A 14,214-nucleotide genomic window follows, 5' to 3' on the forward strand; every position below is an offset into this window, starting at 1 on the left:
AGACTTTTTTCTATTTCATTTAAAAAAAAATAACTAATTTAGAAACTGATAATAGCAAAATATGTAAAAAATTTAGGACAGGGCCATGTCTGCCAATATGTAGCATCTCCTCATCTTTTCACAATAGTCTGTTAATGTTTGGGAAGTGAGGAAACTAGTGATGCAAGTGCTTGTTACTCGAGTTTGCCTGGAGTGCTTGGGTATGCAACGAGTATCGCATGTGCTCAAGTGACATGTTCAAGTCTCTGTGGCAGCATTTTTTTTGAGCTGTTAGGCTAGGTTCAAATTATCTACGCCTTCTTCCGCATGGCTCTTCCTACTTCCGCATGAGTGCCTGCATGTAAAGCCAGTACGGCTGCATCGGGGCCCCAGAAGTGGGCCCCTACATGTAGGCTAACCCTGATGGTAATCAGTGGACAGGGAGTGATCCCTGCAGCTTGGCAGTGGAGAGGAGCTGCAGGGATCCGATGCCGTCCTGATTCCTGCCCAGTGTTTCCTGTCTGACACAGTGCAACTGGATGATGTCATCATTCAGCATGACTGTTTCAGAGAGAAAGCTGCCGGTGATGAAGATGCTGCCAGGATGTGCTGCGGCTGCGGGGAACATGCGGAGAGGTGAGAGGTGCTGTGTTTGTCTGTCTGCCTGCGTGCCTGTGTGTGTATGTGGTACGGTGCGGTGCTTTATGTGTGTGTGTGAGAGTGGTGCTGTGTGTGTGTGGTGCTGTGTGTGTGAGAGTAGTGCTGTGTGTGTATTAGAGATTGGCAATGAAAACAATTGTTAGCACATTATGCCGTAAATGTTTAAAATCCTGAAGTGCCTTCAAGGTTCCCCTGCTCAAGAAGGCACATGTGCAGGCCCATATGAAGTTTGCCAATGAACACCTGGATGATTCTGTGAGTGATTGGGAGAAGGTGCTGTGGTCAGATGAGACAAAAATTGAGGTCTTTGGCATTAACTCAACCCGCCATGTTTAGAGGAAGAGAAATCCTGCCTATGATCCAAAGAACACTGCCCCCACTGTCAAGAATGGCGATGGAAACATTATGCTTTGGGGGTGTTTCTCTGCTAAGGGCATGGGATTACTTCACCGCATCAATGGGAGAATGGATTGAGCTATGTACCGTAAAATCCTGAGTGACAACCTCCTTCCCTCCCCAGGACATTAAAAATTGGTCTTTACTAGTTCTTCCAGCAAGACAATCACCCAGAACATACAGCCAAGGCAACAAATGAGTGACTCAAAAAAGCACATTAAGGTCATGGAGTGGCCTAGCCAGTCTCCAGACCTTAATCCCGCAGAAAATTTATGGAGGGAGTTGAAGCTCCGAGTTGCCATGTGACAGTCTCAAAATCTAAAAGATTTAGAGATGATCTGCAAAGACGAGTGGACCAAAATTCCTCTTGACGTGTGTGCAAACCTCATCATCAACTACAAAAAACGTCTGACTGCTGTGCTTGCCAATAAGGGTTTTGCCACCAAGTATTAAGTCTTGTTTGCCAGAGGGATCAAATACTTATTTCTCACTGCAAAATGCAAATACATTTATATAATTTACTGTATACAATGTGATTTTCTGGATTTAATTTTTGATATTCTGTCTCTCAATGTTAACATTAACCTACCCTTAAAATTATAGACTGTTTATGTCTTATCAGTAGGCAAACTTACAAAATCAGCAAGGGATCAAATACTTATTTCCCCCACTGTATGCATTCTCTGTTCTGTTATAAATAAAATATGGCTATAGGAAATTTCTAAATCATTGCATTTTTGCTGCCTTGTGTCTAGACCAGTGGTTCCCAAACTCCAGTCCTTGCAGACCCCAACAGGTCATTTTTTCAGGATTTCCATAGTGTTACACATGTGATAGAATTCCTGATGCCTTGATGATGCTTCAATCACCTGTGAAATACTAAGGAAATCCTGAAAACATGACATGTTGGGGGCTGTGAGGACTGGAGTTTGGGAAACACTTTTTTGGAATTGTGGTAATAAATATGGACACTTCTACATCCACACAAATGCATACGCACACACACACACGTACATGAATGTGCATATATTCAAGTCAAAGTCAGCTGGGCCACAACATTTGGAAGAATATGTTTACTATTTCTAAAAATAAAAAAGTGAGGTCATGAGCAAGATAGCTTTGTATGTAGTTGAAGTCATTATGCACTAACTAAATGGAAAACTGACTATGATATATTGTAAAGTTATCTAAACAAATTAAATGTGGGCCCAAAACTCATCCTGAAATATAAATGCCTACTTGGATGAGCAGTTTCACTGGTAAGAGAAAAAAAAAACTACTACAAAGACATTTCTGGTGCCTAATCTCCCAGCTGAATTTCCTAGAAGTAACTACAGGCAGAAATGTTGGAGGTCAAAATTCTTGAAAGTCTTTACTTAAATTTTGCAATAGGACTCTGGTGAGCCCATATATCGTTATACAGGGCCGGACTGGCCATCTGGCAATTCTGACAAATGCCAGAAGGGCCTGTCTGGTCATGGGCTGCCTTGCCTGCTACATTGTTAACAGAATTGGGGTTCTCAAGACACCCATACTGTTAACAGTTGTGACAAAGCACAAAGTCGCTGACTCTGTCACTTACCCAGCAGGCCCGGTTATCATTAGAAATATTGGTCTTGTAGTAAATCTTGCTTTCCTCCATTCAGGGTAATATTAGTAATATACCCCATCTGGTTCTTGGAGACCAGGACAGCATGGGCCTGTGTGATTTCAAATGCCAGGGCTGAATTTCAGTCCCAGTCCATACCTGCTGGTATATATTATTAGTTTGCCCACTGATCACATTGAAATGAAGACGTTTTCCCAATAATAAGTTAAAGTTTATGGCACACTTAGCTAATAAATGTTTGTGGTTGAGGACATTATAAGTGCAACATTTACCAAATTCCAAGCATTACTTTAGCTGCAATGGTAAGTTTTTCCACAGTAGAGTGAGGCATGTACATGTATTTCCTAAATTAGCTCTTCAGAACATTAACTAAAGTTGTAAAGCTTTATGGATCAGCAATGCAAAACAAAACTGCAGTATGGTCCTCAGGTACAAAACCTATGTAAACTATTGACAGCTTGAGAAGAGAAAATTCATCAGAAATTTAATGAGGTGAACTAAGGGCATAAAAACTGAAGGTTAAAACAATTAGCACGGCTGGTCACCTAAATTAATAGCAGAAACGGTAAGAATGCCAGCATTTAATTGACACTTCTATATCCTGGTATTAACATGAACAAGATCCATTTAAATATGTAAGTGAGTACAATTGATCACTATGGTAATAGAGACAAAACTGCACCAAATTACTGCTGATAAGAACAATATGCCCTATTAGAAAGAGAAATAACAGCTTACACATTTTATTTTACATTTTAACGACAGTACATTTACTATTGATAGGGTCAGAAATGATAATACGCTCCTGCAAGCGTCAAATCGCTTGGAAAAGCGCAAGCATTCTGCCAGCTAAAAATGCTTGCAAAACAATTGTGTTTTTTTTGGGAAAAATGCATACGAATTCCGCATGCGTTTTACCCGCGGCAGGGCGTTTCGGAAATGCTGCGGACATTTCCGCAGCATTTCTGCAACATGGGCACATAGCCTAAAGGACAGTACTCCCACAAGTAGGGGGTGCAGAGTAGAGTTGAGCTAATTTGTTTGGGTTCCCTCTTATTCAGCATGCTATAGCGCTTACCTAATAAGCTGGAGAGGGAACTCGGCTTCCTGGAGCGTGCTAGCTGTTCAGCTCTGCAGCTGCATGTGTCATGGCTGTGTGAAAGTCACAACACATGCATGGAGAGCCTGTTTGTTGGGATCTCCATGCATGTGCTGTGACTGTCACACAGCCGCGAGATATGCAGCTGTGGCGCCGATCAGCTGATAGCCCGCGTGACCCAGGAAGCTGGGTTCCCTCTGCAGCTTATTCAGTAAGCAATATAGCTTGCCAAATAAGAGGGAACCCGAACAAATTTACTCAACTCTAGTACAGAGAACATACAGCAACTTAAAGAACAATACTCCCACAGGAAGGGCGGTGCAGAGTACACCCAGCGGTTTTTAGCACAGTACTCTCACTGATAGGTTTTCAGAGTACACACAGTAGCTTATACCACAGAAATAGCACATATTGGGGATGCAGAGTACACACACAGCAACCTAAAGGACAGTACTCCCACAGGCAGGTGAGTGCAAGGTACACACAGTGGCTTAAAGACAGTACTCCCACAGGCAGGGGATTGGGAATTCAACCAGTGACTTAAAGGACAGTACTCCTACAGGCAGGGTGGTGAAGAGTACAGCCAGTGTCTTTTAGCACAGTACTCCCACAGGCAGGGTGGTGCAGAGTACACATGTAGGGAGGAGGACCCCTGTAGAGTGTCTGGGCCGGAACCAAGGGGACCGCCATCTGGGTTCCTAGAGAAACGGTACCCGGGGGACAGCGGAGGAGAGCGAGCTACTGAAAGTGACAGGTCAGCAAGGGGCGGGGCGAGTATAAAGGGGGCAGGGAGTGCACCGGGAAGTCAGTTGGTAGTACGCCAGACACAGAGAAAGAGACTGTGGGGGTGTGACAGAGCCAGAGTGACTGACGGCAACCAGTGGAGAGATCAGCAGCAGGGAGGAGATCTACGGCGGCCTTCAGAGAGGAGGTACCGAGCTTACCGGCAAGAGACAGTCGCCCCTCTCGTAATTGGGCCCGCGACCTGCCCACGGTTGTCCTCAGCCACTGCCGCTGCACTCCAGCCAGTTGCGGCCTGCCCGGTGTCTCCCGCGGCCGCTGACACGCCACTTGAGCCTGTAGATGCGGCCTGCCCGCTGCCGCACCACCTCTGTCCGTGGTTGCGGCCTGTTCATCACCGCCCACAGCTTCCATTAGCCCACTGCAGTTGGCAGTTGGGGCCTGCTCCTCGCCTACGGAGAGACTCTTCACACAGGCCCAGTCCGAGCGCGTGGCCTACCAACCGCCACTCTTCTAGACTGCGTCACTACCCCGCTTGAGGGGACTGGAGTCCCCGTGGACTCGCTAACAAACGGGACCCTGCTGTGGCTACAGCGGGTTACCGCAGCAAAAGACTTCCTTAGGGCCTGTTGAGCCCAACTTCTCACTAGCTGGTGAATGGGACCCTGCTGTGGCTACAGGGGGTTACTGCAACGAAAGACTTCCTTAGGGTCTGTTGTGCCCCAACTTCTCCTGGGTGCTGAGACGCCTGAAGACTACTGCAGTTTTATGACAGCTGGGCCCAGCGGCTGCGACAACAAAGCAACCACATCAGCGACACCAAAGCAGCCACATCAGCGACACCAAAGCAGCCACTCCAGCGACACCGAGGGACGTCAGGAAGGATAAGCTGACTTTAGAAAATAAGGACCCGTGGTTGGCCATTTTGTGGCCCCATAATATCCGGCCGTGCCGGGTTAGTTGCATTCTCGTTAAAAGAAAAGTGTTGTTATTGTTGTTGAGTCCCTGCGAGGACAATTAGTGTAACTCCTTTTTGGTTGTTCAGTATAGCCCCAGCGGCTCCAGTTCATAAACGATACTTTCCAAAACAACACTCAGTCTCGTGTCTCGTCACTGCATCCTGTGAACCTGCTGTTACCTACACACACAGCGGCCTTTAGCAGTGTACTCCCACAGATATGGGTTGCAGAGTACACACAGAATCTGTCCCTCACTCCAGCTGCATCATAACGAGAGGATAATGGCAGAAGAACTCGTGATCCGGTCTTTATACAGGCCAGGTCATAGGGCAGCACGGTGGCTCAGTGGTTAGCGCTGCAGCCTTGCAGCGCTGGGGTCCTGGGTTCGAATCCTACCAAGGACAACATCTGCAAGGAGTTTGTATGTTCTCCCCGTGTTTGCGTGGGTTTCCTCCGGGCACTCCGGTTTCCTCCCACACTCCAAAAACATACTGATAGGGAATTTAGATTGTGAGCCCCATCGGGGACAGTGATGAAAATGTGTGCAAACTGTGAGGCGCTGCGGAATATGTTAGCGCTATATAAAAATAAAAATAAAATAAAGGTCACGTGATGCCCCAACCAATCACAGCCATGGCAATACATGCAATGGCTGTGATGGCTCTGGAAGTGCCCCCAGTCAAAAAGCTTGTTGATTGGCTGCTCTGCAGACTTTCAACAAGTTTTATTAGATAGGTGAACCCGAAGAGAAAACTAGACATACAGTGCAATGTCAGTGTTCAGTGTTTGTCACCGGAACACTAAGTTTCGAACCTTTTGGTTTGGGTTTGCTCATCTCTACTTGCAAGTGCTACTCTCAATCTTGTTGGATCACTGGATCTGGCTAGCTTCGGAGCCTCTGCGCTTCTCTGCTGTTGCAGAAACAGATCTGCTTCTGCTTGCAGCATTAGTCAGGGTGCATGTTGGGCTGGTGGAGTAATAATGTTGCTAATCTGAACTGTTAATTGTTCAGGAACAAACCACCCCAAGACGAAAACTAGGAGAGGGAGGGAAGGGAGCAGTTTGCTCCTGTAAAACATGAAAATAAAACTTAAAATGAGAACTTTAATAGTTTACTTCCACAAAATGAGACTTTGTCATGTAATGGATGTCATTAAAGGGAACCTGTCAGCAGGATTGTGCACAGTAACCTATTCCTGTCAGGTCGGCGCTGTAATACTGATTAAAATGATACCTTGGTTGATGAAATCCGGCTTGTGATTGTTGTTTAATCTTTAATTTCAGTTTTGAGTTAATGATATGCTCGTGCTTCGAGGCGGTCTGTGTGGGGGAGATCTTCATGTGGTGCTCTGATTAGCTATTCATACTGATGGCTTATGACAGGTCACTGATCCCTCACTGAACTGCCCCCTAGTTTACATAATAAATATTGTATATATTATGGAAAAAAAAACCCTTCTGCAGGCTTCTCCAAGATGGCGCTGCTGGCAGTAGCAGCTATCAGTGATCGCCAATAGATACTATTGTGCAGGCGGCGCCATCTTGCTGGAGGAAAAAAAAATGTGCGCCTCCAAGATGGTGCCGCCAGCACCTGAGCAGTAGCAGCTATCAGATCACCGATAGCTGCTACTGCGCCGGCACAGCAGCACCATTTTCAAACGGATTTTTTTTTTAAGGAACTTCAGGATTACAACAAAAAAATGTGTTTATAATTCATTTCATATGCAATCAGGCTGCAATGCAGGTGACGCCACCGGCGCCTGCCTGCAGAAGTTTTTTTTTTCCAAAATATATAGATAAGATAAATATTCATTATGTAAACTAGGGGGCAGTTCACTGAGGCATCAGTAACCTGTCAGAAGTCATACTGATGAATAGCTAATCAGAGCACCACATAAAGACCACCCACAGGCCGCCCAGGAGCACGAGCATATCATTAACTCAAAATTGAAAATAAAGATTAAACAACAACCCAAGTATCATTTTAATCAGTGTAAGGGCGCCGACCTGACACTGTGTGTAGGTTACTGTGCACAATCCTGCTGACAGGTTCCCTTTAAGTGCATAGCTCATTATAAGAGACTCCTTCAATAATTGCACTCGTAATTTGGATAGATTTTTAGCCCCTAATGCTAAAAAATAAATCTTCTCATTTGTGGACTACAAGATAGGGAACAATTGTATATTTGTTTTCTACTGAACATTTGGGATCTGTTGACTGTTTAACAACTACAGAACAAACTAGGTTTGCACATTTTCTTTGAAAATATCAAATTCATAGCTTCACCTAATGCAATCAAGTTTGATTTATGGTTGTGTTTTCTGCACAAAATAATCGCTAAGTACCCAGTTCACCATACTTTTATGTACGGCTGGTTTGAGCAGTGGCCCTTGGAGCATAAAGTAGCACTGTAAGTATCTGGGAACCTGTTTCAGATATGCACCACTTAGGCACAGCATTACTTGTACATTACATGCGACCTAGATGAGGCTGGTAAGTATATACAGTGGGGAAAAAAAGTATTTAGTCAGTCAGCAATAGTGCAAGTTCCACCACTTAAAAAGATGAGAGGCGTCTGTAATTTACATCATAGGTAGACCTCAACTATGGGAGACAAACTGAGAAAAAAAAAATCCAGAAAATCACATTGTTTGTTTTTTTTTCATTTTATTTGCATATTATGGTGGAAAATAAGTATTTGGTCAGAAACAAAATATCATCTCAATACTTTGTGATATATCCTTTGTTGGCAATGACAGAGGTCAAACGTTTTCTGTAAGTCTTCACAAGGTTGCCACACACTGTTGTTGGTATGTTGGCCCATTCCTCCACGCAGATCTCCTCTAGAGCAGTGATGTTTTTGGCTTTTCGCTTGGCAAGACGGACTTTCAACTCCCTCCAAAGGTTTTCTATAGGGTTGAGATCTGGAGACTGGCTAGGCCACTCCAGGACCTTGAAATGCTTCTTACGAAGCCACTCCTTCGTTGCCCTGGCGGTGTGCTTTGGATCATTGTCATGTTGAAAGACCCAGCCACGTTTCATCTTCAATGCCCTTGCTGATGGAAGGAGGTTTGCACTCAAAATCTCACGATACATGGCCCCATTCATTCTTTCATGTACCCGGATCAGTCGTCCTGGCCCCTTTGCAGAGAAACAGCCCCAAAGCATGATGTTTCCACCACCATGCTTTACAGTAGGTATGGTGTTTGATGGATGCAACTCAGTATTCTTTTTCCTCCAAACACGACAAGTTGTGTTTCTACCAAACAGTTCCAGTTTGGTTTCATCAGACCATAGGACATTCTCCCAAAACTCCTCTGGATCATCCAAATGCTTGCTAGCAAACTTCAGACGGGCCCGGACATGTACAGGCTTAAGCAGTGGGACACGTCTGGCACTGCAGGATCTGAGTCCATGGTGGCGTAGTGTGTTACTTATGGTAGGCCTTGTTACATTGGTCCCAGCTCTCTGCAGTTCATTCACTAGGTCCCCCCGCGTGGTTCTGGGATTTTTTCTCACCGTTCTTGTGATCATTCTGACCCCACGGGGTGGGATTTTGCGTGGAGCACCAGATCGAGGGAGATTATCAGTGGTCTTGTATGTCTTCCATTTTCTAATTATTGCTCCCACAGTTGATTTCTTCACTCCAAGCTGGTTGGCTATTGCAGATTCAGTCTTCCCAGCCTGGTGCAGGGCTACAATTTTGTTTCTGGTGTCCTTTGACAGCTCTTTGGTCTTCACCATAGTGGAGTTTGGAGTCAGACTGTTTGAGGGTGTGCACAGGTGTCTTTTTATACTGATAACAAGTTTAAACAGGTGCCATTACTACAGGTAATGAGTGGAGGAAAGAGGAGACTCTTAAAGAAGAAGTTACAGGTCTGTGAGAGCCAGAAATCTTGATTGCTTGTTTCTGACCAAATACTTATTTTCCACCATAATATGCAAATAAAATGAAAAAAAAACAGACAATGTGATTTTCTGGATTTTTTTTTCTCAGTTTGTCTCCCATAGTTGAGGTCTACCTATGATGTAAATTACAGACGCCTCTCATCTTTTTAAGTGGTGGAACTTTCACTATTGCTGACTGACTAAATACTTTTTTTCCCCACTGTAGTTATACTCATATAATACTGCAAGACATGAAAACTTAATGTAAGTATAGGAAAAATATCACAAGGTGCTGAAGATGATCCTTAATTATTGGATTATAACAGATTTATCTAAAGATTGTTTTAGAGTTCAAAGAAACCTTTCAAATTCCCTCAGCTCACTCTTATTTTTTTAAAGAATACATTAGAAATATATTTGGTTTTAGACCAGGAATTGTGATATCTCCCTCAAGGAGCCCTGAATTTCCATCTCTCAGCTATGTTTTGCTGGTACTTTGAGATGTTCATTTAGTAGCTCTACTCAACCTTCACCACTTGTCATTTTTATCTGTAAGGTGCAGACTTCATATGTTTGGAGGACAGGCTTTATAATGTGATGTCTGGGATATTTCACCACGTGAATGGGACAGTTGACGCATCCACAAAGCATGCAGGTTAATTAACAGAAGTTAAAATGCTTACTGGAAAGGAAATGCTGAGACGTGGGGCCAAAATCCCTGTGGGCTTCATGCAATTGTCTGATGCGCTCATCAATGAACACCTAGGAGGGAAGGAATAATAAGAAGAGATTATTTCAACATGTAATGATGAGTGGCAATTAGGGAAGCAAGATATTATTGCTCTGTGAGCCTTAGGGTCTCAAGCAATGAAATGCTGTGTCAGGAGTCTTAAACTCTAAAGAAAATGCCTTTTTCTTTTATTATTGTTTGCAATACACTGCCTCGTTTAAACTCGGGGACAATTGAAACCACTAGAAAACAAATTGCTATTTTTCTATAAGCCATTAAACCAAAAACCATATGTCAGCCCTTTATGGCCTAAGGCTACCACATTAAGTGGTAAAGGTAAAATCTTGCTTACTCAGCCTAAGTTCCTAAGTGTGTGGTCCTGTTGTATAAACCTATATTGTTATAATTTGTTTTTATCTTTAAATCACCAGGGCATAAAAATAAGAGACAAGGAAGGAATTGATGTTGTATGGGGATAGTTCTAGTGATAGACGCTATGTCAAAGCGGGGCTAACAGCTAGAGTCTAATTTATTACAACATCAAACAAGGGCAGACATTTTTATAGAAAAGGGACACGTGAAGCACTAATCTTAAATAATCTTTGCACAAATTGCACAATGTAAAGAGAGAAGGTGAGTGCGCAGATAAAATACTGCTGCTAGAGGGTCATGTGGTCTCTTTTGAATGCACAGTATCTCTTAAAGGGCTAATACAAAGGATAATTAAAATATTTCTTCAGTAATATTACTTTCATTTATTAGTTTATTACAGCTATTTACATATATAATTTTACAATCCAGTGCATTGTAATCTGTTAGGGTGGAGACATATCTACACTTCTCCTCTTAAAGCGAACCTTTCAGCAGGAAATTGCTCAGTAAACTACAGACCGTGTCAGGATGGCACTGCTATACTGATTAAAATGATACCTGGGTTGATGAAATCTGTCTTGTGGGTGTTGTTTAATTTGTATTTGTAGTTTTCAATTAATGAGATTTTGGTGCTTTGGGATGTCCTGTGGGCAGGGCTTTATGTAGTGTTTTGCTTATATATGCATCTAGTGATCACAAATTAATAAGTTTTCATGTATCCCTTAATAAGATGTGTAGTAGAGGGGTTACAAGGACACTAAACTTCAGGAAGGCAAATTTCCAACGGATGAGAGATGATCTTGGTGCAATTAACTGGGATGATATCCTGAGACATAAAAATACACAAAGAAAATGGGAGGCGTTTATTAGCATCCTGAATAGGACCTGCGCACAATATATACCATATGGGAATAAACATGCTAGAAATAGGAGGAAACCACTATGGCTAAATAGAGCTGTAAGGGGCGCAATAAGAGATAAAAATAAAGCATTTAGAGAATTAAAGCAAGTAGGTAGTGATGAGGCATTTAATAAATACAGGAAATTAAATTCTGTAAAAAGCAAATCAAGACAGCAAAGATTGAGACAGAGAGACTCATTGCCAGAGAAAGTAAAAATAATTCCAAAATATTCTTTAACTACATAAATAGTAAGAAGCTAAAAAATGATAGTGTTGGCCCCCTTAAAAATAGTCTGGGTGAAATGGTGGATGAGGATCAGGAAAAAGCCAATATGCTAAATGACTTTTTTCAACAGTATTTACACAAGAAAATCCCATGACGGATAACCTGATCAGGGATAAAAAATCTCCATTAAATGTCACCTGCTTAACCCAGCAGGAAGTACGGCGGCATCTAAAAATCGCTAAAATTGACAAATCCCCAGGCCCGGATGTGATACACCCCCGATTACTGCAGGAATTAAGCACAGTCATAGATAGACCGTTATTTTTAATCTTTAAAGATTCCATAATAACAGGGTCTGTACCACAGGACCGGCGTATAGCAAATATGGTACCAATATTCAAAAAGGGGACAAAAACTGAACTTGGAAATTATAGGCCAGTAAGTTTAACCTCAACTGTGGGTAAAATCCTGGAGGGTTTTCTAAGAGATAATATACTGGAGTATCTGGAGAAGAATAACCTCATGACCCAATATCAACATGGGTTTACAAGGGACCGTTCCTGTCAGACTAATCTGATAAGTTTTTATGAAGAGGTAAGTTCAGGACTGGACCAAGGGAATGCAGTGGACGTGGTGTACATGGACTTTTCAAAAGCTTTTGATACGGTGCCACACAAAAGGTTGATACATAAAATGAGAACAATGGGCATAGGGGAAAATATGTGTAGGTGGGTTAACTGGCTTAGGGATAGGAAACAAAGGGTGGTTATTAATGGAGCACACTCGGACTGGGTCACGGTTATCAGTGGGGAACCACAGGGGTCAGTTTTGGGCCCGCTTCTTTTTAACATATTTATTAATGACCTTGTAGGGGGCATAGAGAGAAGACTTTCAATATTTGCAGATGACACTAAACTCTGCACGGTAATCAATACAGAGGAGGACAATTTTATATTACAGGAGGATTTATGTAAACTAGAAGCTTGGGCTGATAAATGGCAAATGAGCTTTAATGGGGATAAATGTAAGGTCATGCACTTGGGTAGAATGAACAAGATGTATAATTATGTGCTTAATTGTAAAACACTGGGCAAAACTGTCACTGAAAAAGACCTGGGTGTATGGGTGGACGACAAACTCACATTTAGTGGCCAGTGTCAGTCAGCTGCTGCAAAGGCAAATAAAATAATGGGATGCATTAAAAGAGGCATAGATGCTGATGAGGAGAACATAATTTTACCTCCATATAAGTCACTAGTGCGACCACACTTAGAATACTGTGTTCAGTTCTGGTCTCCGGTGTATAAGAAAGACATAGCTGAACTGGAGTGGGTGCAGAGAAGAGCGACCAAGGTTATTAGGGAACTAGCGGGTCTGCAATGCCAAGACAGGTTATTACACTTGGGGTTATTTAGTTTGGAAAATCGAAGGCTTAGGGGTGATCTTATTACAGTGTATAAATATATGCAGGGACAATACAAAGACCTTTCTAATGATCTTTTTACTCTAAAGGGCCTGTCACACTAAGCGATATCGCTAGCAATATCGCTATAACATCACTGGTTTTTGTGATGTAGCAGCGATATTGCTAGCGATATCGCTATGTCTGATACTTACCTCCGACCGCTCCCCCACTGGTTATCGCTGATCGTGCGAGAATGTCCTGAGCCGTTTCTCGTCGTCAGCTTCCTGCTGGGCTTCCTGCTGTGACGACGAGCGACGCGTGGACGCGGGTGGGAGGACGTCAGAATCGCCTCGTCTGACAGGTAAGTGGTGACCCCCGACCCCTGCGATGTCGCTGGTTAGATCTGCCTGTGTGGCAGCTCACTAGCGACCGCTTAGCGATGTACCAGCGATCCTGACCGTGTCATATCGCTGGTCGGGATCGCTGGTACATCGCTAAGTGTGACAGTACCTTTAGACCTGTGACGGGGACAAGGGGGCATCCTCTACGTCTGGAGGAAAGAAGGTTTAAACATACTCACAGATGCGGATTCTTTACTGTAAGAGCAGTGAGACTATGGAGCTCTCTGCCATATGATGTTGTAATGAATGATTCCCTAATAAAATTTAAGAAGGGACTGGATGCCTTTCTTTAAAAGTATAATATTACAGGGTATATACACTAGTTTCCTTAATATTGCATTGATCCAGGGAGCTAGTCTGATTGCCGTATGTGGAGTCTGGAAGGAATTTTTTTCCCCAATGTGAAGCTTACTGTTTGCCACATGTTTTTTTTTTGCCTTCCTCTGGATCAACATGTTAGGGCAAGTTAGGATAGGATATGGGTTGAACTAGATGGACTTAATGTCTTCCTTCAACCTTAATAACTATGTTGCTATGTTACTATCTGTATGGCTTATGACAGGTCACTGATTCTTCAGTGACCTGCCCCCTATTTTAGATAATGCATAAAATATTGTGGGGTCAGAAATCTTTTTTTACATCCAACAAAATGGCGCTGGCGCCTGCACTGTATCATATATGGCATAATGCATATAATATTGTCGGGCAAAAAAAGAAATAACTTTATCAAAATGGTGGCGGCAGCACCTGCGCATTATCATGTATGGAATAATTCGTATAATTTTGTCGGGAAAAAAAATATTTAACTTTATCAAAATGGCGCCGGCGGTGGTGCATGCAAAAATAA

At 43.0% G+C, this 14,214-nt stretch overlaps 1 protein-coding gene across 8 annotated transcripts in view; it reads right to left on the minus strand.

The window, feature by feature from the left end:
* Positions 1–14,214, minus strand: part of DMD (dystrophin) — a 3,834,938-nt gene that overhangs the window by 543,044 nt on the left and 3,277,680 nt on the right. For all 8 annotated transcript variants that reach the window (XM_073550686.1, XM_073550687.1, XM_073550688.1 and 5 more), the window contains one exon: positions 10,016–10,094. In XM_073550686.1, the coding sequence (XP_073406787.1) occupies positions 10,016–10,094 (79 nt within the window). The remainder of the gene's footprint in view (positions 1–10,015; positions 10,095–14,214) is intronic.

The sequence above is a fragment of the Dendrobates tinctorius genome, unplaced genomic scaffold (genome assembly GCF_039654945.1).
Source record: "Dendrobates tinctorius isolate UK_male_01 unplaced genomic scaffold, ASM3965494v1 ptg000166l, whole genome shotgun sequence".
Taxonomy (NCBI): domain Eukaryota; kingdom Metazoa; phylum Chordata; class Amphibia; order Anura; family Dendrobatidae; genus Dendrobates; species Dendrobates tinctorius.